Source organism: Lepidochelys kempii, chromosome 3 (genome assembly GCF_965140265.1).
Source record: "Lepidochelys kempii isolate rLepKem1 chromosome 3, rLepKem1.hap2, whole genome shotgun sequence".
Classification (NCBI taxonomy): Eukaryota; Metazoa; Chordata; order Testudines; family Cheloniidae; genus Lepidochelys; species Lepidochelys kempii.
Genome location: NC_133258.1, coordinates 130,026,566 through 130,048,001, shown reverse-complemented (window position 1 = coordinate 130,048,001; position 21,436 = coordinate 130,026,566). Strand labels below are relative to the sequence as shown.

General features: G+C 43.6%; 1 protein-coding gene across 1 annotated transcript; it reads right to left on the bottom strand.

Annotated features, from left to right (window-relative positions):
- Positions 1-8,829: 8,829 nt before the first annotated feature.
- On the bottom strand, positions 8,830-20,610 carry AGT (angiotensinogen). The gene is made up of 4 exons (XM_073335253.1): positions 19,818-20,610; positions 11,668-11,935; positions 10,755-10,899; positions 8,830-9,018 (listed from the first exon to the last, which is right to left on the bottom strand). The coding sequence occupies exons 1-4, from the start codon at positions 20,608-20,610 to the stop codon at positions 8,830-8,832; spliced, it is 1,395 nt and encodes a 464-aa protein (XP_073191354.1).
- Positions 20,611-21,436: the final 826 nt, after the last annotated feature.

The following is a 21,436-nucleotide window of genomic DNA, read 5'->3' as shown; positions in this document are numbered from 1 at the left end:
TCTCAAAGGCCTTAATGGACTTCTTGAAGAGTCTGGCTTTTCTCCCTTTTTAGTTTACAGAAAGGTCTTGAAGTAGGGTTTGTTTTGGTGCGAGGGTGGTTGCTATCAATATCATGGATTATGACTGAAAAGCTTTATTAAAGAAGCTTTTGTAGTATTTTTCTAAAGGTTGATTGAAGTCTGAATTCTTCTGACCTCCAGAAGTTCATTCCACAGCCAGATCCTCTCAGCTGAGTGTACAGTTTTCTCATTCTCCTCTTTCATCAATCACCACAGTTCCACACTTTCTTCAGGTGGGAAGAAAGATGGTCTTGTTTTAAATAGAAAATAGCTTACATCAACATTAATATATTAAGTTAATCAATTAGCTCAGTGTTTAACTACTTCATTCTATGGACCATTGTTAGGGGATATGGCAGAGAAGGGAGAAGACTTCTCTATCATTGTTCACTGAATATTTCATTTTGTGGACTATTGGTGAGCCACAGATTTTCAGTTGAGAAGCCTGGAATCCCCACAGAGTAGGGCATTATTCTACTAATCAAAAGGCTTTGAGGAATTTAATAAAAAAACCAGTACTATCAAAAGGTATTAAATGTGAGATAAGTAATGTGGCAGTATCCTGAGTCTTGACACGTGAATGGGAAATTATAGATAAAGAATGTACTTGTGAGTAATAGAAAAGCTTAATACCCCAACCTTCTTTTTAAATAAAATGTTTGTTTTGTTGAGAAATGGCAGACTTAAATGGGATGTTTTTGTTTGTGGTGTGCCTAAATAAAATTTATAATGCAGCTGTACACTGTAAAATAAGATTAACATAAGAACGGCCATACTGGGTCAGACCAAAGGTCCATCTAGCCCAATATCCTGTCTTTCGACAGTGGCCAATGCTAGGTGCCTGTTAGCCAACGGCCAAGGATGTTTGGTGAGGTGCCAGCTATGCCCGTTTATAACATCCGTGACTTTAACCGCTAGGACGCACTGTCCCTTCGCGGCGGGCAGCCCGGGCTAGGCTGACGGATGCCCCAAGGTCCTAACCACCCGTGACTTTAACTGCTAGAGCTCAGAGCTCCTTCGCAGCGGGCAGTCAATACTGACTGACAGGTGCCCCAATGGCAGCACTAAGAGCCTCTCCACACCCGTGACTTTAACTGTTAGAGCTCAGAGCTCCTTCGCAGCGGGCAGCCAGGATTGACTGACAGGTGCCCCAAGAGTTTGCCCCGTGGAGGCGGCACAACTCAACGCTAGGCTCTTAGTACTCTCACCTAATGGCCAGGCTTTAGAGCCAAAACGGCTGAGGTTCTTTAATTGTGTTGGCTGCTTTACAGTAAACCAGAGAAAACAAGTCAGGCTTATGCACAAATGGTTACCAAAATTTATTAAGCTAGATTCTAATCATGTGGTTACAAAATTGCTAGTGCCTACTTATTTAAATGTAAAGATGTTACACACACAAACAAGTTACAAAACTGAAGCCACAATCCCAAAGAAAGAAAACAAAGTATAGAGCTCTATTTCAAAATATGTGTACACTAAAGATAGGAGATCAGGTGTGGGTGCGTCTTACCCTCCTTGCATCTCTCGATTCCAGCGGTGCCAAGCCAGGATCGGTCACTCAATTCCGCGGAAAGACGAATAAGGGACAAGGCGTAGGGACCCTCTTAGCTGCAGAAGCCTTGGGAGGCTGTCACTTATCTGACCAGCAGATAGATAGTGAAAAGCACTCAAAAATCATGGTGCTGTAGGTCCCCTACTTATACCTCTGTACTCCTTTATTCTCTTTCTCCTTTCTTATGCCAAATTGAGGCTGGTCTGTCGGGGTGACGCCAGCTTTCGCAAGAGTAGTTTACACTTGCAAAGGAGAGAAACAATAAGTTTCGACTACTGGACATTTCTTTTATCAGGGTAAATATTTTCCCACCTAGGATGTTGGTGTGTGTGCATCACGCTATTTAGTTGGGGCTAAGAGCCATGTCTGTCACAGGGCCTCTGCCTGCTGTGAGCTTAATCCTTGTATCTGTTCCCAGAGGCACATTGTAGCAGCACACCTGTGCTTTCACAGCTTCAAAGGCTGTGCTGGAATATATGTTAAGTGCCCTGTTCCTGCTTCCTCCTGTGTTTCCAGCAATGCTGGTCTGAGGGCGGGGGGCTGGCTGTCTGGCTACAGTGCCTCAGAGGGAATAAACAGAACAGGTAATCATCAGGTGATCCATCCCCTGTCGCCCATTCCCAGCTTCTGGAAAACAGAGGCTTGGGACACCATCCCTGCCCATCCTGGCTAATAGCCATTGATGGACCTGTCCTCCATGAATTTATCTAGTTCTTTTTTGAATCCTGTTATAATCTTGGCCTTCACAACATCCTCTGGCAAGGAGTTCCACAGGTTGACTGTGTGTTGTGTGAATAAATACTTCCTGTTTGTTTTAAACTTGCTGCCTATTAATTTCATTTGGTGACCCCTAGTTCATATGTTATGAGAAGGAGTAAATAACACTTCCTTATTTACTTTCTCCACACCAGTTATGATTTTATAGACCTCTATCAGATTCCCCCTTAGTCATCTCTTTTCCAAGCTGAAAAGTCCCAGTCTTATTAATCTCGCCTCATACGACAGCTGTTCCATCCCCCTCATTATTTTTCTTGCCCTTTTCTGAACCTTTTCCAATTCCAATAAATCTCTTTTGAGATGGGGCGACCACCTCTCCATGCAGTATTCAAGATGTGGGCATGCCATGGATTTAATGGAAGAAATATATTTTCTGTCTTATTATCTATCCCTTTCTTAATGATTCCCAACATTCTGTTCTCTTTTTTTGACTGCCACTGCACATTGAGTGGATGTTTTCAGAGAAATATCCACAATGACTCCATATTCATTCTGTCCATAAGTCCTGCACAAATATTTTCAGTTTAGAGAGCTTTTCTAAATGCCAGCTTTGCAGATTCACCCTTGGGCATGAAAATCAAAATCTGAGTTTTTCCTGGCTTATGAATCATCCCCAGTATGAAAGATTGTGCAGCTTTAACAATTCTGGTGGTGAGCCAGAGAGGAGGTGATCTTTCTCTCATGTGGCTTTATTGAGGCTGTAGGGCAAAGGAGAGCAAAAAGTAGTAAACTTTTAAAACCCATAACCGACAATGGGAACAAATCGAAGTACAGTGCATTTTTATATAATCACTGAGTCTTTAAATGCCATGTAAGCTTGCATCTCATCCTCACAATGCTGCAGTGCTTGAGCCAGCATTTACCACGTCCTAGTCTTCACTATTACTCATAATCTACTCATCCTTGTCCATAGCAGTGTATCCCTTTCCTGCCCTCCATGTGCTCTCCTTTCCTACTCACTAAGCATCCACCGCATGGGACCACTGCTACATGCATCTCCCATTCTGCTAAGTGCTCTCACCCTTTTTTTTATTTTATCATAATAAAATTGTTACTTGGGCAGAGCAGGGAAGTCAGACAATATGGAATTCCTTGTCTGTGGACAGTGCTATCTTGTTACGGAACTCCCTAGCAGCACGGCTGGGAGAGCTCTCTGTTTGCTGAATGAGTCATGCATGTGGGATAATACAATCTTCACCAGGAAAATAAAACCTCTTGTGCTTTGATGATGAGAAGGGACATTTTAAAATCAATAACAGATTTCTGAAAGTTTGGCAGTTGCCTATATTACACTGGCAGCTATGACCGTGTGCATGGTGCGCTAAATTGCAGCTTAACTTCTGTTGTAAAATGTGAATCTATGGGTATGTCTACACTATGAAATTAGGTTGAATGTATAGAAGTCGGTTTGTAGAAAGCGTTTTTATACAGTCGATTGTGTGTGTCCCCACATAAATGCTCTAAGTGCATGTAGTCAGCAGAATGTATCCACAGTACCGAGGCAACCGTCAACTTCCGGAGCGTTGCGCTGTGGGTAGCTATCCCACAGTTCCCACAGTCTCTGCCGCCCATTTGAATTCTGGGTAGAAATCCCAGTGCCTGATGGGGCTAAAACATTGTCGCGGGTGGTTCTGGGTACATATCGTCAGGCCCCCCTTCCCTCCCTCCTTCTGTGAAAGCAAGGGCAGACAATCGGTCTGCGCCTTTTACTTGAGTTACCTGTGCAGACACCATACCATGGCAAGCATGGAGCCCGCTCAGCTAACCATCACCGTATGTCTCCTGGGTGCTGGCAGACGTAGTGCTGCATTGCTACACAGCAGCAGTTTATTGCCTTTTGGCAGCAAACAGTGCAGTATGACTGGTAGCCATCGTCAACGTAGTCCAGGGTGCTCTTGTAACCGACCTCTGTTATTATGGCATTTTGGGATGTATAAGTAGGGGCATAACGAGCAGATCGAGTGACAGGATCGTCCCCCTCTATTCGACATTGGTGAGGCCTCATCTGGAGTACTGTGTCCAGTTTTGGGCCCCACACTACAAGAAGGATGTGGATAAATTGGAGAGAGTCCAGCGAAGGGCAACAAAAATGATTAGGGGTCTGGAACACATGACTTATGAGGAGAGGCTGAGGGAACTGGGATTGTTTAGTCTGCAGAAGAGAAGAATGAGGGGGGATTTGATAGCTGCTTTCAACTACCTGAGAGGTGGTTCCAGAGAAGATGGTTCTAGACTATTCTCAGTGGTAGAAGATGACAGGACAAGGAGTAATGGTCTCAAGTTGCAGTGGGGGAGGTTTAGATTGGATATTAGGAAAAACTTTTTCACTAGGAGGGTGGTGAAACACTGGAATGCGTTGCCTAGGGAGGTGGTGGAATCTCCTTCCTTAGAAGTTTTTAAGGTCAGGCTTGACAAAGCCCTGACTGGGATGATTTAATTGGGGATTGATCCTGCTTTTGAGCAGGGGGTTGGACTAGATGACCTCCTGAGGTCCCTTCCAACCCTGATATTCTATGATTCTATGATACAGGCTGAGCAAGTGCAGAATGGTGGTAGAATGTGCATTTGGACGTTTAAAGGCGCGCTGGCGCAGTTTACTGACTGGGTTAGACCTCAGCAAAACCAATATTCCCACTGTTATTACTGCTCGCTGTGCACTCCACAATATCTATGAGAGTAAGGGGGAGACGTTTATGGCGGGGTGGGAGGTTGAGACAAATCGCCTGGCCACTGGTTAAGCGCAGCCAGACACCATGGCGGTTAGAAGAGCACAGGAGGGCGTGGTGCGCATCAGAGAAGCTTTGAAAACCAGTTTCATACTGGCCAGGCTACGGTGTGAAAGTTCTGTTTGTTTCTCATTGATGAACCCTCCCTCCCCCCGCCCCTTGGTTCACTCTACTTCCCTGTAAGCTAACCACCCTCTCCTCCCTTCGATCACCACTTGCAGAGGCAATAAAGTCGTTGTTGCTTCACATTCATGCATTCTTTATTAATTCATCACACAAATAGGGGGATAACTGCCAAGGTAACCCGGGAGGGGTGGTAGAGGAGAGAAGCACCAGGAGGGGTGGTGGAGGAGGGAAGGAAAATGGCACACAGCCTTTAGAAGTTTAAAACTTATTGAATGCCAGCCTTCTGTTGCTTGGGCAATCCTCTGGGGTGGAGTGGCTAGGTGGTCGGAGGCCCCCCCACCGCATTCTTGGACGTTTGGGTGAGGAGGCCATGGAACTTGGGGAGGAGGGCGGTTGGTTACACAAGGGCTGTAGCGGCAGTCTGTGCTCCTGCTGCCTTTCCTGCAGCTCAACCATACGCTGGAGCATATTAGTTTGATCCTCCAGCAGCCTCAGCATTGAATCTTGCCTCCTCTCATCATGCTGCCACCACCTTTCAGCTTCAGCCCTCTCCTTAGCCCGCCACCTCTCCTCCCTGTTATTTTGTGCTTTCCTGCACTCTGAGATTGTCTGCCTCCATGCATTCGTCTGTGCTCTATCAGTGTGGGAGGACAGCATGAGCTCAGAGAACATTTCATTGCAAGTGCGTTTTTTTCGCCTTCTAATCTTCGCTAGCCTCTGGGAAGGAGAAGATCCTGTGATCCTTGAAACACATGCAGCTGGTGGAGAAAAAAAAGGGACAGTGGTATTTTAAAAGACACATTTTATAGAACAATGGGTACACTCTTTCACAGTAAACCTTGTTGTTAACATTACAAACATAGTACATGTGCTTTTGTTCCAAGTTCGCATTTTGCCTCCCCCCTCCCTGTGGCTAACGGGGGAACATTTCTGTTCAGCCACAGTCAAACAGCCCAGCAGGAACGGGCACCTCTGAATGTCCCCTTAAGAAAAGCACCCTATTTCAACCAGATGACCATGAATGATATCACTCTCCTGAGGATAAAAGAGAGAGATAAAGAACGGATGTTGTTTGAACGCCAGCAAACGTACACTGCACTGCTTTGTTCTACAATGATTCCCGAGTACGTGCTACTGGCCTGGAGTGGTAAAGTGTCCTACCATGGTGGATGGAATAAGGCTGCCCTCCCCAGAAACCTTTTGCATAGGCTTTGGGAGTACATCCAGGAGAGCCACGAATGCCAGGGCAAATTAATCATTAAACTTGCTTACTTTTAAACCATGTATAGTATTTTAAAAGGTACACTCACCAGCGGTCCCTTCTCCACCTGGCAGGTCCAGGAGGCAGCCTTGGGTGGGTTTGGGGGCTACTGGCTCCAGGTCCAGGGTGAGAAACTGTTCCTGGCTGTCGGGAAAACCGGTTTCTCCGCTTGCTTGCTGTGAGCAATCTACAACCTCATCATCATCATCTTCCTCATCCCCAAAACCTGCTTCCATGTTGCCTCCATCTCCATTGAAGGAGTCAAACACCAGGGCTGGGTAGTGGTGGTTGAACCCCCTAAAATAGCATGCAGCTCATCATCGAAGTGGCATGTTTTGGGCTGTGACCCGGAGCGGCCGTTCACCTTTCTGGTTTTCTGGTAGGCTTGTCAGCTCCTTAAGTTTCACGTGGCACTGTTTCGGGTCCCTGTGATGGCCTCTCTCCTTCATGCCCTGGGAGATTTTGACAAACGTTTTGGCATTTCGAAAACTGGAACGTAGTTCTGATAGCACAGATTCCTCTCCCCATACAGCGATCAGATCCCGCACCTCCCGTTCCGTCCATGCTGGAGCTCTTTTGCGATTCTGGGACTCCATCATGGTCACCTGTGCTGATGAGCTCTGCATGGTCACCTGCAGCTTGCCACTCTGGCCAAACAGGAAATTGAAATTCAAAAGTTTGCGGGCCTTTTCCTGTCTATCTGGCCAGTGCATCTGAGTTGAGAGCGCTGTCCAGAGCGGTCACAATAGAGCACTCTGGGATAGCTCCCGGAGGCCAATACTGTCTAATTGTGTCCATGGTACCCCAAATTCGACCTGGCAAGGCCGATTTCAGCGCTAATCCCCTTGTTGGGGGTGGAGTAAGGAAATCCATTTTAAGAGCCCTTTAAGTCGGAAAAAAGGCTTCGTTGTGTGGACGGGTGCAGCGTTAGGTCGAATTTAGCAGCGTTAAATCGATTTAACTCCTAGTGTAGACCAGGGCTAAGAGTTACAGCAAATCTCAAAAGTGGGAATGAATTGAGGGATCCAGTTATAAACTGTACGATAACTATAGTACTGACAAAGCCATTTGTAAATGTTTTATTTGTGAATTTTTCCTGTTCTGAATATTTAACATAAAAGTTGCTTGTGTGTACAATGCAAGCACAATATTTAGATGTTATAGTGCCTTCTGGAATACATACAGCAAATCAAATAAATGTATAGATACTGCATTTGACGTCATAGTCTTCCCAGGTTTGGCCGTATTAGTTACTCTTATCCATGACAATCTGTAAAAGGTTGCATTCTGGAGCATTTTAGCACTATTTGTAGAGTGCCAGCAGTGTGTTGTGTGCTTTACATACAGGTCGCCAGACAAGGAGTGAAATCCGGGCTCCTTTGACGTCAATGGTAAAACTGCCATTCGCTTCAGTAGGTCCAGGATTTCATCCACAGCCCCTACCTCCACAAGTTTACGATCTAAACTCCCATCAGAGTCAACAGGGAATCTATTGACTTCAGTGACTTGACTGATTAGGCCCTAGGAACTTGGTTCTGCAACCTTGCCTCGTATGTAGTGGCACTTACTCATGTCACAAGTCCAAATTACTTCCAATGGGACTATGTGCTTGAGCTAGAACTACTCTGAGAGTTAAGAATTACAGAACTGGGCCCTAAATAGTAGTAGTCTCTTTCTTTAAGGTCATAAATGTGTATAATAAATGGCTCTCAGTGTAGATGTCTAAATAATTTGTGGTTTTAAAAATAATCTGAACTTTTCTAGTGGAAAAATAAGGCTTTCCAAAGAGGTGTGTATAATAATATTGCTCTTTCAGCTCATCAGTGCAAACCAACCTTATTTTAGTTTCCCAATACAGTTAGGAAATACATATTATTTTCCATTCAGATGGGGGGTGGGGAGAAGAGAAACATCCCAAAAGCATGCTCACATGGTATTGTTTTAATACTACTTCTGTAATACAAGCTGTGCTGCTCCCACAAAACCACCCAACTTTTCAAATGTATAAAAGAGCTGAAGTTACCCCTTCTTTATATTTGTCTGCAATAAAACACCAGTTACGTTAAGCAGTCAAACTTCACACTGCAGCTTGTAATGTTGCTGTTCATGCCATAAAGATTTCACACTGGAATCATCATGTTCCAAACAGACAGACAAAGGATTTTCCTCCTTCTCAGTGGATGACTAATGGGGTGGGGGGGGAATACACAATTATCACTAGCATATTATCTTTTAAAAGTTGTATTTGAAATACCATCTGCTTCATTTCAAAGCTGACTACAGCTGCTCATAGACGCTCCCCCCTCCCCACCCTGCAGCCCTTGGCTTTAAACACCGTTCAGTGGGTTTGTTACTCTGCCAATTAAAACCATTGCCTTTGAATTCTTCTCATAAACGGCTAGTAGGAATGGTTTGTTCAGTGTTACTTCCAGTGGCAGAGAGCCTCCATTTTCTTCTAAGAGATCTTCTGGTAGATCTACTCCGTTCTTCAGTTTGAAAAGGGCCTTATTTATAACCTGGAAAGCAAATATTTAAGTGAATCTGGAGTCACCAGAGCATGAAATTGAGGTGATAAATGAACGCCTATGAAGTATTTTCATTTACTTGTAATAACCAGTGACATGGAGATCAGCAGTAAACACATAAGATGCAGTTTATAGATAATTGAGGTGTGTGTTCCAATAAAGCGCGCCCACCAAAAAAAGAAAGCTAGACAACCAGGCAAACACTCAGCCTGATTCTATGGGTTAAATATAGAAATCCTATTCACTTCGATGGGGTGAGATTTCACCCTAGTCAGTCCATCTAGGTAGAAAAATCAGGAGTAAAGTCACACGCTGTCTCCAAGAAAGCTTTTCTCCTTTTCATGAATATAAAGACCATCTCCCTAGTCTTCCCCCTCAGGTCTGGATGTTAGTTCTCTGCCCCCAAATAGGTAATGTCTCTCACTTTTGACTACCTCATTGCACTGGTTTCCTGTACAGACTTTGACTTAAGTTCCAGGTGCTGCCTCCTTTCGGATGACTACCTGTTAACAGGGTGAGAGAGGGTTCTTGATAGGGGCAGTTATATAAAGTCAGGATGGCACTTTTGGAGCAACAAAAACCTACCCCAGCATTCAGAAGTTTTCCTTCCATTGCTCAGTGACCATCTCTCAACTTTGGAAATTTAGCTAGGCCTCAGAAGCTATCTACCTGGGTATTAACTTGCAAAGGATCATTCTTTTAAAGGTTTGAAAGAAGATTCATTAGTAACACATTAAATCAGCCATTGATTATATGGAAATTAGTTGATGTTGATGTTGTACCGTGCTTTGAATATGAATAGCGCTATATAAAAGCAGCGTGTGTCTGTAATAACCATACAAATGATGCCACTTGGAAAAATGAACACAAAAACAAGGTAAAATAAATAGACCATCCCAATTTGATGCACAGTTGTCATCTTAAAAGTCTAGTGTAATGTTGCTCAACGTGGGGGTCGTGGAATGGGTGGGTGGGGGGTTCGCAAGTGCAGGACTGGCATTAGGGGATGACAAGCAGGGCAATTGCCCCCACCACAGAGGGCCCTATGAAGCTAAGTTACATGCTTCAGTCCTGGACAGTGGGGCTCAGGCTTGGGGAGGGGAGGATCAAAAAAAAAATTTTTTTTTAAGTCCAAGGTGCACTGCAAGCACTAAAAAGGTTGAGAGAAACTGGTCTAGCATGTCCATGTTCCAGATGCAGGTTTCAGGTAAGGTACCAGCTCCTGTGCCCCATGGGCTCTGGAATATTCAGGGCGGGCACTGAATAGCCGAATACCTACAGCCCTCCCTCAGCAACAGAGGTTACAGTTTGAGCTTGCCGAAATATTCATAGCAGAATACATTTGTCAAACCATGCTCCTGCTCATGGACACACTTGGAGCTCTATTACATTATTTATGATTGACAGGGACCATGTCTCCCTATATTTTTGTACAGCGCCTTGTGCAATGGGACCTCAAACCTGACTTTTTGATAGTGGTGCTATTTTAATGCATGTAGTAGTGATGATGTCTGAACTGTTTATGCAAACAAACTTCAGCCTGGGGGTTGTTCCCAGAGCAGTTCCTTTTGTTCTTCATGGCCATTCAGTATGGCCCTTCCCCCTCCCTCCCCAACAGCACTGTCCTTGCCTTTTGTTGTGTTATATTTTTAGCTGATTTATATACATTTGGTTGGACAAGATACATGGGTGAAGGTGTTTCTTAATACAGATGGCATGTACTGTACCTTTCCAACGGTAAGATTGGCATCACTTATTTTAGTAAGATTTGCTTTCTTCCCCAGCAGTGCAGACAAATTCATGTTTGTGAGCAGTTCCTGAAGGTCATATGCGCTTTGTATTGTTAACTCCGGCAAAGATAATTTAATATGTCTGTAGAAAATATATGTAAAAAAAGAATATATGTATGAATGATTATTGTTCCACCAATATCCATGGGGGGAAAGTGACCTTGGATTTTAAAACCAGTGGGAGGCTAAGCAGAAGTGTTGTGCATATAGGCACACAAGAATAATCATTTTTCAGTGTCACAGAACAATAGAAGCTGTGTGCGCTGTTTCTGAGGGGTAACTTGCCCATTATTATGGGTGGAGTGCTGATGAAATATGGCCCCGATCCAGTAAAGCATTTAGGTAAGTGTTTAACTTTAAGCATGAGTAGCCACATTGGTGGGCCCTGTATTACCAGTTCTAGCAAGGCTTTTGTTTGTTTTTTGCTTTTTTGGGAAGAGGCAAAATACCAGGGGTAAAATCTTGGCCCCGCTGAAGTCGAACTCCAATTGACTTCAGTGGAGCCAGGATGTAACTCCAGAATCCAGGTTATCAACACGTAAAAGGAGGGGACAAAATAAGGGTGAAAGGTTGTGACTTGGGAGCACATGTAGTTATACGAGCGAGGAGCAATACAAGGGCTAGCTTTCCTCATGCTTCTAGACAACTGATCATCCTCTGGAATCTCCTGGTGTAACAGTGTTGCACAACCAAATGCAGTGTTGTGTTTCAGAAGGGTTGGTATGCCTTCCTCGGAAGGATTTGGCCACTGTTAGAGAGAGGAAACTGGCCAGCTATGGGCCATTGGCTTGTTCTGGTTTAGTAATCCCTATATTCTTATGTGAGATTTTGTTTGTACATTTAAATATACCTGGGTGACAGATTTTGCAGCCAAGTCGAAGATGGATGCAAGGAAAGTTCCGACTCTATTGGGTTCAGGTCATTGCTGTTGACAGGCTGCACCAGCACAAGGAAAGCGTTCTCGCTGACAGGAACTTTGATTACTGAAAAATTCTTGCTGTCGTCCCTCTTGTACTGAAATGTTCCAGTTATGGACATCATAGGCACCAGGGTCTTTGTGCTTGAATCAGTCCAGAACTCCTGAAGCGCTTTCAGCTGGGAGGCTTTCTTCACATTGGCTGAAAACCAGAGTGAGAAAGGGAGAAGGTCCAATTTATTTATGTGTTATCGCTATTTAATCATTACCAAAGTCTCTCTTTCTTTTGAGAATACAAATGTGACATTGTGTAAGAGAATTACACGCCGAATGTTAACTATGTGAGTGTACATGCTGTGCTGCTGAGTGCACCCGGGGTGGCCTTAGGCAAAGGCTACAGTACCTACGGCACCGTATGTAAAAGAACCACCGGACTGTTATTGGGACTCCTGTGGTCATTCAAGTTTGCTATTGTTGTCTTCAAATGCTTTGTATCTGGTGAATATTAAAAAGAAACTGATACGATACTGGTGGAAAGTAGGACTTGTCCTAACCTAAGAGCTAGTCTCCATGGACAAATAGATATATTTAGGCACGGCAGAATTTTATTTTAATTTTTTTAATAATTTAGATGAATAATAGCGATGTTTATTTTTAAGCAGTTTTTTTCTATTTTGATTTATGTAAATTTTCACAGTTGCACAAAATTATGGTTTTAAGCATTTTTAAATTTTTTTTATAAATTTAAGTTTTCATAGTTGCAGAAAATTATGTGGTGGTTAGACAATAATTTAATGACAGTAGATGTTGAGATTCAAAAAGTTTCAGCTTTATAACCATTAAAACATAAATTTTCAACATTGTGTCAAAATATACAAAGTAAATATCCTTAAATCAAATTCTACTAAGTTCTCAAGTAGCCTGTTTTTAATTTGCCTACCTGTAAATTTTTATAATCTATTATACAATTTTTTCATCAGTTTGTGAGTGCACGGTGAACTTGACATTTACCAATCTAGTCCTTCCAAGCCTAGATGTATCAATGTTTTTAGTGTCAAATGTGTTATGAATAATAAATATGGAAAATGAGGCTACTGTTAGCACATGAAATAAATGTACACACTCTGTACATTACAGTACAGAAATTCTTGCCTCTGAAACATGCTTGCATGAGAAGAGTATTATGCACAATATTACTTCACCTTAAAGAAGAAACGGGTAAGAAGATACATGAAAGAAGTGTACATAATAATGAAGGGTAGAGAAGGTATATTGGCCACAGCTATTCACCTCTTCTTATAATATAAGAATAAGGGGACATAAACTGAAATTAGAAGGAAGCAACTTTAAAATAAGGAAATATTTTTTTTCATACATGGTAAAAGCATAGCCTGTGGAACTCATTGCCACATGGTATTAGAGGCCAAGACTACAGCAGTATTCAAAAACAAATTGGATATTTATATGGAAAACAAGCATATCCAGCATTGTAAAAGTAAATATGTTTTTAAGGAGTTCTGGAACCCTCACACTTCAGGCCATACCATAAGCCAAACTCTAACTATTTTGGGTTAGGAGAAAATTTTCCCGGGTGGGGGCAGGGGGTGGCAGGTTATCCCATAGCTGCCTCTCGTGTGGATTCTTTTTCCTTCTTCCGAGGCAGCTAGTACTGCCCTTTGTCAGAGCCAGGACACTGGATAAGCTGGACATCGGGTCTGCTCCAGCACAGTTGTTACGATCCTATTAAATAAACATAACTCTCACTTTAGCTCTCTGATCAGAGTGAGGTGACTCAATCTCACTGGGATTATTAAACACAAACCTTGGTTGCTAAAAGCCTGCAATTTGAACCCTGAACACAGTTGAGGAACTTCACTTGCTGGTCATAGTTATTTTGCTAAATACTGACAGTGAAAAGTCCTTGGTTTGGCAAACAAATCGGCATGACTATGACCGTGTGCTGTCTCTGCAATATCAGTACTAGTTGCTATAATGAATTTTGAGCCTGATTTTTGCATCACTGACCTCTCCAAGAGCTTGCCATGGACTTTGGGTGCAGGGTCAACCTCATTACCATTTGGTGGGCCAGATCTTCAGCAACTGTAAATCTGCACGGTTCCATTGACTACATGGATTTCCCCAGCTAAGGAAACAGTATCTGGCCAACTGTTTTGGAAATCATACTATGTTTCTATTAAGTCTTTTGTATAATATTAGTGTGTGAAGGGAGCTATCCCCATTTTCCTGGTAATGAAATACTCACCCTCCAAAAATATTGAAGGCAATCCCCAAGCTACTGAGACTCTGCCAGCCCATTTGTCGCATCATTGTTCAGAAGAAGTAAGTGGAAAAGAACCTTTAATTAAATACACACAGTATTCATAAATTCCAAGGCCAGAATGGACTACTGTGATCATCTAGTCTGACCTCCTGTAGAGCACTGGCCATAGAACTTCCCCAAAACAATTCCTCGAGCTTATCTTTTAGACAAACATCCCACTTGATTTAAAAATTGTTAGCGATGGAGAATCCAGCACAGCCCTTGGTAAGTTAATTATTCACTGTTCTAACTTATTCCTTATTTCCAGTCAGAATTTGGCTAGCTTCAACTTTCAGCCATTGAATGATGTTACCTTTCTCTGATGGATTGAAGAGCCCATTGTTAAATACTTGTTACCCACCTAGGTACTGTGACCGGGTTGGGCCAGATGACTACAGGAGAGTGATAGAAGGCAGCTATATTAGCCCCAGGTTAAGTAGGTCCCTTTCCCTGGGTAAGGTAACAGGGAAGGTTCCAGAACAATCAGGAACTTTCTAGAAACAATTAAGACAGGCTGATTAGAACACCTACAGCCAATCAAGAAGCTGCTAGAATCAATTAAGGCAGGCTAATCAGGGCACCTGGGTTTAAAAAGGACCTCACTTTGGTTTGTGGCGCATGTGAGGAGCTGGGAGCAAGAGGCACTAGGAGCTGAGAGTGAGAACGTGGACTATTGGAGGACTGAGGAGTACAAGCATTATCAGACACCAGGAGGAAGGTCCTATGGTGAGAATAAAGAAGGTGTTGGGAGGAGGCCATGCGGAAGTAGCCCAGGGCGTTGTAGCTGTTGCACAGCTGTTCCAGGAGGCACTCTAGACAGCTGCATTCCACAGGGCCATGGGCTGGAACCCCGAGTAGAGGGCGGGCTCAGATTCCCCCCAAACCTCCCAGCTCCTGGTCAGACACAGGAGGAGTTGACCTGGACTGTGGGTTCATGAAAACAGCCAAACTGAAGGCTAACGTGAATCTCCGAGGCGAGCAAATCTGCCAATAAGCGCAAGACCCACCAAGGTAGAGGAGGAACTTTGTCACAGTACTTAGAGTGTGATTAAGTCACCCTTTAACCTTCTTTGTTAAATTAAATAGAGCTCCTCGAGTCTATCACTATGTCAGGTATTCTAATCCTTTAATCATTCTTGTGGCTCTTCTCTGAACCCTATTCAATTTATCAACATCCTTCCTGAATTGTGGGTACCAGAAGTGGACACAGTATTCCAGCAGCAGTTGTACCAGTGCCAAATACAAAGATAAAATAATCTCTCTACTCCTATTCAAGATTCTTCTGTTTATGCATCCAAGGATCAAATTAGCGCTTTTGGCTAGAGCATCACACTGGGAGCTCATGTTCAGCTGATTGTCCACCATGACCCCCAAATCTTTTTCAGAGTCACGGCTTCTCAGGATAGAATCCCCCATCCTGTAAGTCTGGCCTACGTTTTTTGTTCCTCTATATATGTTTACATTTAGCCATATTAAAGTGTGTTTTTCTTGTAATAGGAAATGAAAGAGAAAGAAAGGGAGTGCCTGTATAATAGGAAAAGATCATCTTAGCTGGACAACTGAAAGAAATGCTTTTTTACTGGGAGTCAACTAGTGTCAAGTCACTGGCTTTGTGTAACTTTTATACTGCTTTATACTGCTTTATCAAAGGAAAGAAGCCTATATCAAGCAGGACAAGAGAAGGGAGGGAGAAAGACATAGAGGCTAGCAGAAACATGCTGAAACTCTAGCCTGACAAGCTAGGAGAGGACTCTGGACACACCCCCACACACCCCCACCGCACCACCACCAGGAGAGAATCGTTGTTCATCTATGCTTCAAGTAATATTTCGCATACTTAGTAACACACTTTTTGTACCCATCTAGTAGAGCTGGTCAGAAAATGGCTTTCTATTCTGTGGAAAACTTTGACCTTTTGTCAAAAAAACAAACATTTTCCATTGAAAACCAATGTTTTGGGGTTTACAATTAAGTGTCAGGTTTTTGCAGAAAATTTAAACTTTCTGTGGAAAATGTTCTACTGAAAAACAGTCTGGATGTGGAAAATTTTCACCCAGCACTACCATCTGACTGTGCTATTATAGGATCCAGCTTCTCGCATTGATTTTTAATTATTTATTTTTGCAACTTTGAAAAACATTTTCTAACCCCTCCTCCCCCCAGTAAATTGTGTGTTTAATCAAGCGTGGCTTGCAAGGAATTTCAAAAATGGTTCTTGTTCCCTTTTGTTGTGGCTGTACTATGCTTAACGGTCCCTTTATGAACATGATGGTTGTACCACAATGCATTCTGTAATGTGGAGAGGGGCTCAGTCTTTATTTAAAATAACTATATAAGAGTGGGTTACAACTTGGAGGTCTAGAATAGTGAAACCTTGGTTTCTAATTGGATCACTACCACCTAGACAGTCCCATGACTATGGGTAATATCTTATGATCATGTAATATAGCCTAGAAGAATTTGATATATTTTCCTCTCCTGCGTTTACTGGGAGAAAATGTGAAGCTTGTAAGTGTAAGTTAACATGGCTGCTCTTCAGTAAACAGAAGAGCCAAGCAAGATCTGCTGAACAGTAGGGAAGGGCTGCAACAATGGTTATTTTCTAATTCACCCATGTCTGAACTGCTTTTCTCTAGCCCCCATGTGGAGTCTGGCACATGTGTGCGCATCTTCCTCCTAAGAGAGCAGACAAAATAGAGCTAGACCGGTGAAGTAGAGAGACATGACAAACGTACATTCCTAAATCAAACAGTGAGTTTCAAACACAGGGGAAGGCGATCCAAAGAAATAGCTTTGTTATAAAAAACTCTAACCTCTCTGGTTGTGCCCAGCTGACAGCAAAGTTAAAAGGTAAGAATCATCTCATAATGTACATTGGTCAAACTGGACAGTCTCTATGTAAAAGAATAAATGGACACAAATCAGACGTCAAGAATTATAACATTCATAAACCAGTCGGAGAACACTTCAATGTCTCTGGTCACTCGATCTCAGACCTAAAGGTCGCAATATTAAAACAAAAAGACTTCAAAAACAGACTCCAACGAGAGACTGCTGAATTGGAATTAATTTGCAAACTGGATACAATTAACTTAGTTTTACTTTGTGTAATGACACACCCACTCCCAGTCTCTATTCAAGCCTATTTCCCCATGTTTATTTCCCCCACTGCTCCTTGGACATTCCTGTTAACTTCTGGAAATGGCCCACCTTGATTATCACTACAAAAGGTTTTCTCCCCCCCCCCCCCCGACCCCCTCCCCCACTCTCCTGCTGGTAATAGCTCATCTTAAGTGATCACTCTTATTACAGTGTGTATGGTAACACCCATTGTTTCATGTTCTGTGTGTATATAAATCTCCTCACTGTATTTTCCACTGAATGCATCCGATGAAGTGAGCTGTAGCTCACGAAAGCTTATGCTCAAATAAATTGGTTAGTCTCTAAGGGGCCACTAGTACTCCTTTTCTTTTTGCGAATACAAACTAACACAGCTGCTACTCTGAAACCTATAATAATACCTGTTATTTCTACAGCACCAACACTGAGCTAAGCACCTCATAGACCAGTCTGAAGATAAGCTTACTCCCTCGAAGAGCCAGCACCTTTCATCTGAGGATTTCAAGTTTAGTTTACTGAGGCCTGGTTTAGCCTAAAAAGTTAGGTCCATTCCGCTACGTTGCTCAGGGATGTGAAAAATCCACACCCCTGAGCAACATAGTTAAATTTACCTAAGCCCTGGTGTAGAGAGCACAAGGTCTAATTCTTCTGTCCACCTGGCTACTGCCTCTTAGGGAGGTGGATTACATATGCTGATGTGAGAACCCCTTCCATTGGCGTAGAGAGAGTCTACATTGAAGCAGCTGTACCATTGTAGCATTTCATTGGTAGACAAGCCCTAGCATTAAAAAATTGAAGCTCATCACACTGATGAGAGATAGGGAAGTCTGATCTCCAACTTACAGGTGGGGAAACTGAGGCACAAAAGCACCCAAGTTCTATTAGGAGCCTAAGTCTCATTGAAAGTCAGTTGGAATTTAGGCCTTTACGTGCCTAAGCCACTTTTGAAAAGGGGACTTAAGCTGCTGTCACTAAGGGTTTTTTGAAAATTTTACCCACAGAGCTTAAGTGACTCACCCAAGGTCACACAATGTGACAGTGACACATCCAGGAATGGGACCCAGTTCTTCTGACTCCCAGGGGTCTAGCTTAGTGACTAGTCCACAATTCCTCCCCGGTCTCTTTTGGCCATTAATACATTGTGTGACTTATTTGGCAATAGAGTTCTTGTCATCACAGTTGGTGGTCGCAGCCACTTGACTCCTTGGTATCACTGTAAAAGTGTGCTCTCTACCCTTGTTTAATAAAGACTTAGGATGAGGTTTTCCAAAGCACTCAGCACTGAGCTAACTCTGTTCCCATTGAAAGCCAAGGTCAAACTCCAGTCAACTTCAACAGGAGCAGAGTAGGCCATCCCCGAGCCTGTTTTGAAAAGCCTATTAATGGAGATCAGCACCAAAGTGACCACAATATAACCACTTAATTAAATATTAATATTATTTGGTTCCTGACCTTTGTCCCAGTAGCAATGCATGACTCTCATGAGAGAGGCTGTATGGAAGTGGAGGCTTTCAATTTCAAGGATCCCAACATGCCTTAACAGACTGTAGGCGTAGCCATTGCTCATCCACCCCTGAAGAGCAGCCACCTCTTGGATGGACTCTGGCAGCTACTGTGTGCCAGCAGCAGTCCACCACCCCAGTATTGTAGAAGGGAATGTGGAGGCTAACTATCCAACTGGAGCTACAGGGGGAGTTCTAAGTAAGCACAAAGGAACTATCCTGGTTGGAATTGGGCAGAACATCGAGTTGAGTTCTCCTATTCTTGTGAAACTCCTCTTCTTCTGAAAAATACGCTGGCACTTTTGGGGATCAGGAGCTCTTTCCACCTGTGCCATGTGAAATGTGCAGGAGTGGAACCCTTACCTTAGACCTTATACTCAGGGAGGTTTCTGATGTAGCATCTTTGCCCTGCCTGGGGCCAACAGAGAGGCAGAAAAGGCAGACAGTGGGTACGATTGCTTTGTTTCATCGGCTGGGGACCCAAACCTGTGGATCTCTACACAACTGGTCAGAGGAAATCTCCCTCCATTCTCCCCTCAGTCCCCCTTACGCACAGCAATGACTCTGTGGCTGGCTGACAGATGTTGCCCATCACGGTCTGTCTGTAGATGAGGCACTGATGGCATATGCACCAGGGCAAAGGATGACCTTGTGGTTAAGAAACGGGAGTGGGACTTGGGAGATCTGGGCTCAGTTTCTGAGACAGACTTCCTGTGTGTCTCTGGGCAAGTCACTTATTCACATTAAGTGCGGTTTCACATCTGTAACGGGGATTGTAATACTTTCTTTCTTCCACCCTTTCTCTTGTCAGTTTAGACCATAAGCTCTTTGGGGGAAAGTGACTGTTTTTGTACAGCGCCAAGCACAAAGAGGAACTTGCTCTACCAACAATACAAACAGTATGGCTATTATTATTTATTAAGTGTAATACTAAGGCCACATCTTGCAGCACTCTAGGTTTTCAGCTGAGGTTTTCCATCTAGCTGCTGATCAGGCCTGATCTTGCTTAACCTAAGAAAGCGAAGCCCAAGGTGGGAGAGCTGTGAGGTACAAAATGTGCTGGCTTGCAGAAACCGATGAATCTGGAGGTCATTAGCTGCCCCCCTGAGATTGCCATTGAAATTAATTCTCGTCGTTCTTACCTTTAAACTGAATGTAAGTCACAAACAGCAGGGTGGTAGACGGGTCTATGTTTGTCAGTACATTCTGGGTTCTGTTGGCATCTTTGCCCTTCACAAAGTTTTCGATTAGTTCTGCTGCCTGACTTGGGTTCGTAAAGTCAACAGCTCGGGCATAAAAATAATCGGCAGAAGGGGCCAGACTGTGCACGAGTGATTTGGATAAACGCACACTGGGAGCAGAGAAGAGGCAGGAAAGCTTGGTAAAAAGCAGATCATCAGCTCCGCTTGAGAGGAGCAGGTCATCCATGGTCTTCAGGGTCAGAAGGACTTTGTGTCCATCCACTTTGGAGGTGCAGTCTGGGTCACCGGAGGGGGGAACGAATCCCAAGAAGTTCTGTAAATCAGCTGCTGTCTGTTCGGAGGCCCCTAAGTAGAATGACAACAAAGACCTGTAGAGATTGGTAGGTGACAGGAGAATGTTTTCACCCTTCAGTGTTTCCTTCAGCGCCCCATAGAAGCGCATACCAAGGACATGCACTAGGTCTTTCAAGTAGCTCAGCTTTTGGTCACGCTTGGTATCCGAGCTTTGTGTTCCCAGCTTGGTTTTGTCTTTCAGATTCTCTTCATAGGCAGGGATGGTTTGGGACTCAATGGAAATGGGGACAAACATTTTCTCCTCCTGTGTCAAGTTGTCCAGCTTCTCGCAGCTGCTTTTGTTGTAGGAAAACAAATGGAAGGGGTGGACGTACACCCGGTCACACACGACGGGGCTCAGGCACAGGAAGAAACACAGGAGGCTCACTCCTGGATTCATGTTGAAGAACAATTTCAGCAAAGTCTGTTTGGAAAAAAAAAAAAAAAAGTAAGCAAGTGGGGGGAAGGGTTAGCTAATTAACATGCCATTTACTTTGTTCCTCTCACAGGCAGTGTGAAATGTTAATATTGCTTTTCCTCACAGGTCAGGAAATCAGATGGGTGGGAGTTTTCAAAAGAGTTTAGTATTGGCCTAACTCTGCTGTGACTGAAAACAATGGTAAAATATCGACTGAGCTCAATGGGAGCAGATGCTGGGTGCTCTTGAAGATCCCATCCCCAGTGTGTGTCACTGGTACTCGTATAGCCCCCAGGCACGTAGCATCTGAGTGCATCTAATTTTAATGTCTGTATCTTCACAACACTCCTGTGAGGTAAGGAAGTGCTATTAACCCCCTTTCACAGATGGACAACTGAGGCACAGAGAGAGTGTGACTTGCCCAAGTTTATACAGGAAGTCTGTGGCAAGGCAGGGAATTGAAGCCAGGTCTCTGAACTCCCACCCTGCTGCTCCCCTTCCCCTCCCCCAGCACTGTACCGTCTTTCTCCTCTGTGTATCTAATCATCATAGTAATTAGAACTTATTTTCAAAATGCAGTACACACACTCGGTAATTCTCACACGTGTCTGACATGGGTTGTGTTCTCTCTCTCCCTCCTTCCGTGGAAACTTCAGCATTAGCAGATGTTGGGATATTTTTTTCCACATTACTTCCCTCTAACAATTGCTGTTCTAGAAGTCATGAACAATGTTTTGCTATACTGGATTAGCAATTTCCATCTTGTACTGATACAATTTTCGACTCGTTTTACTTCACTAGAAATCAA

Coding starts and splice junctions, on each gene's coding strand:
- AGT (XM_073335253.1), bottom strand. CDS start 20,610: ATGAATCCAGGAGTGAGCCTCCTGTGTTTCTTCCTGTGCCTGAGCCCC. Junction 11,936..19,817: donor GACTTACATTCAGTTTAAAG/GTAAGAACGACG, acceptor TCTGGTTTTCAG/CCAATGTGAAGAAAGCCTCC. Junction 9,019..10,754: donor CCAATCTTACCGTTGGAAAG/GTACAGTACATG, acceptor TTTGCTTTCCAG/GTTATAAATAAGGCCCTTTT.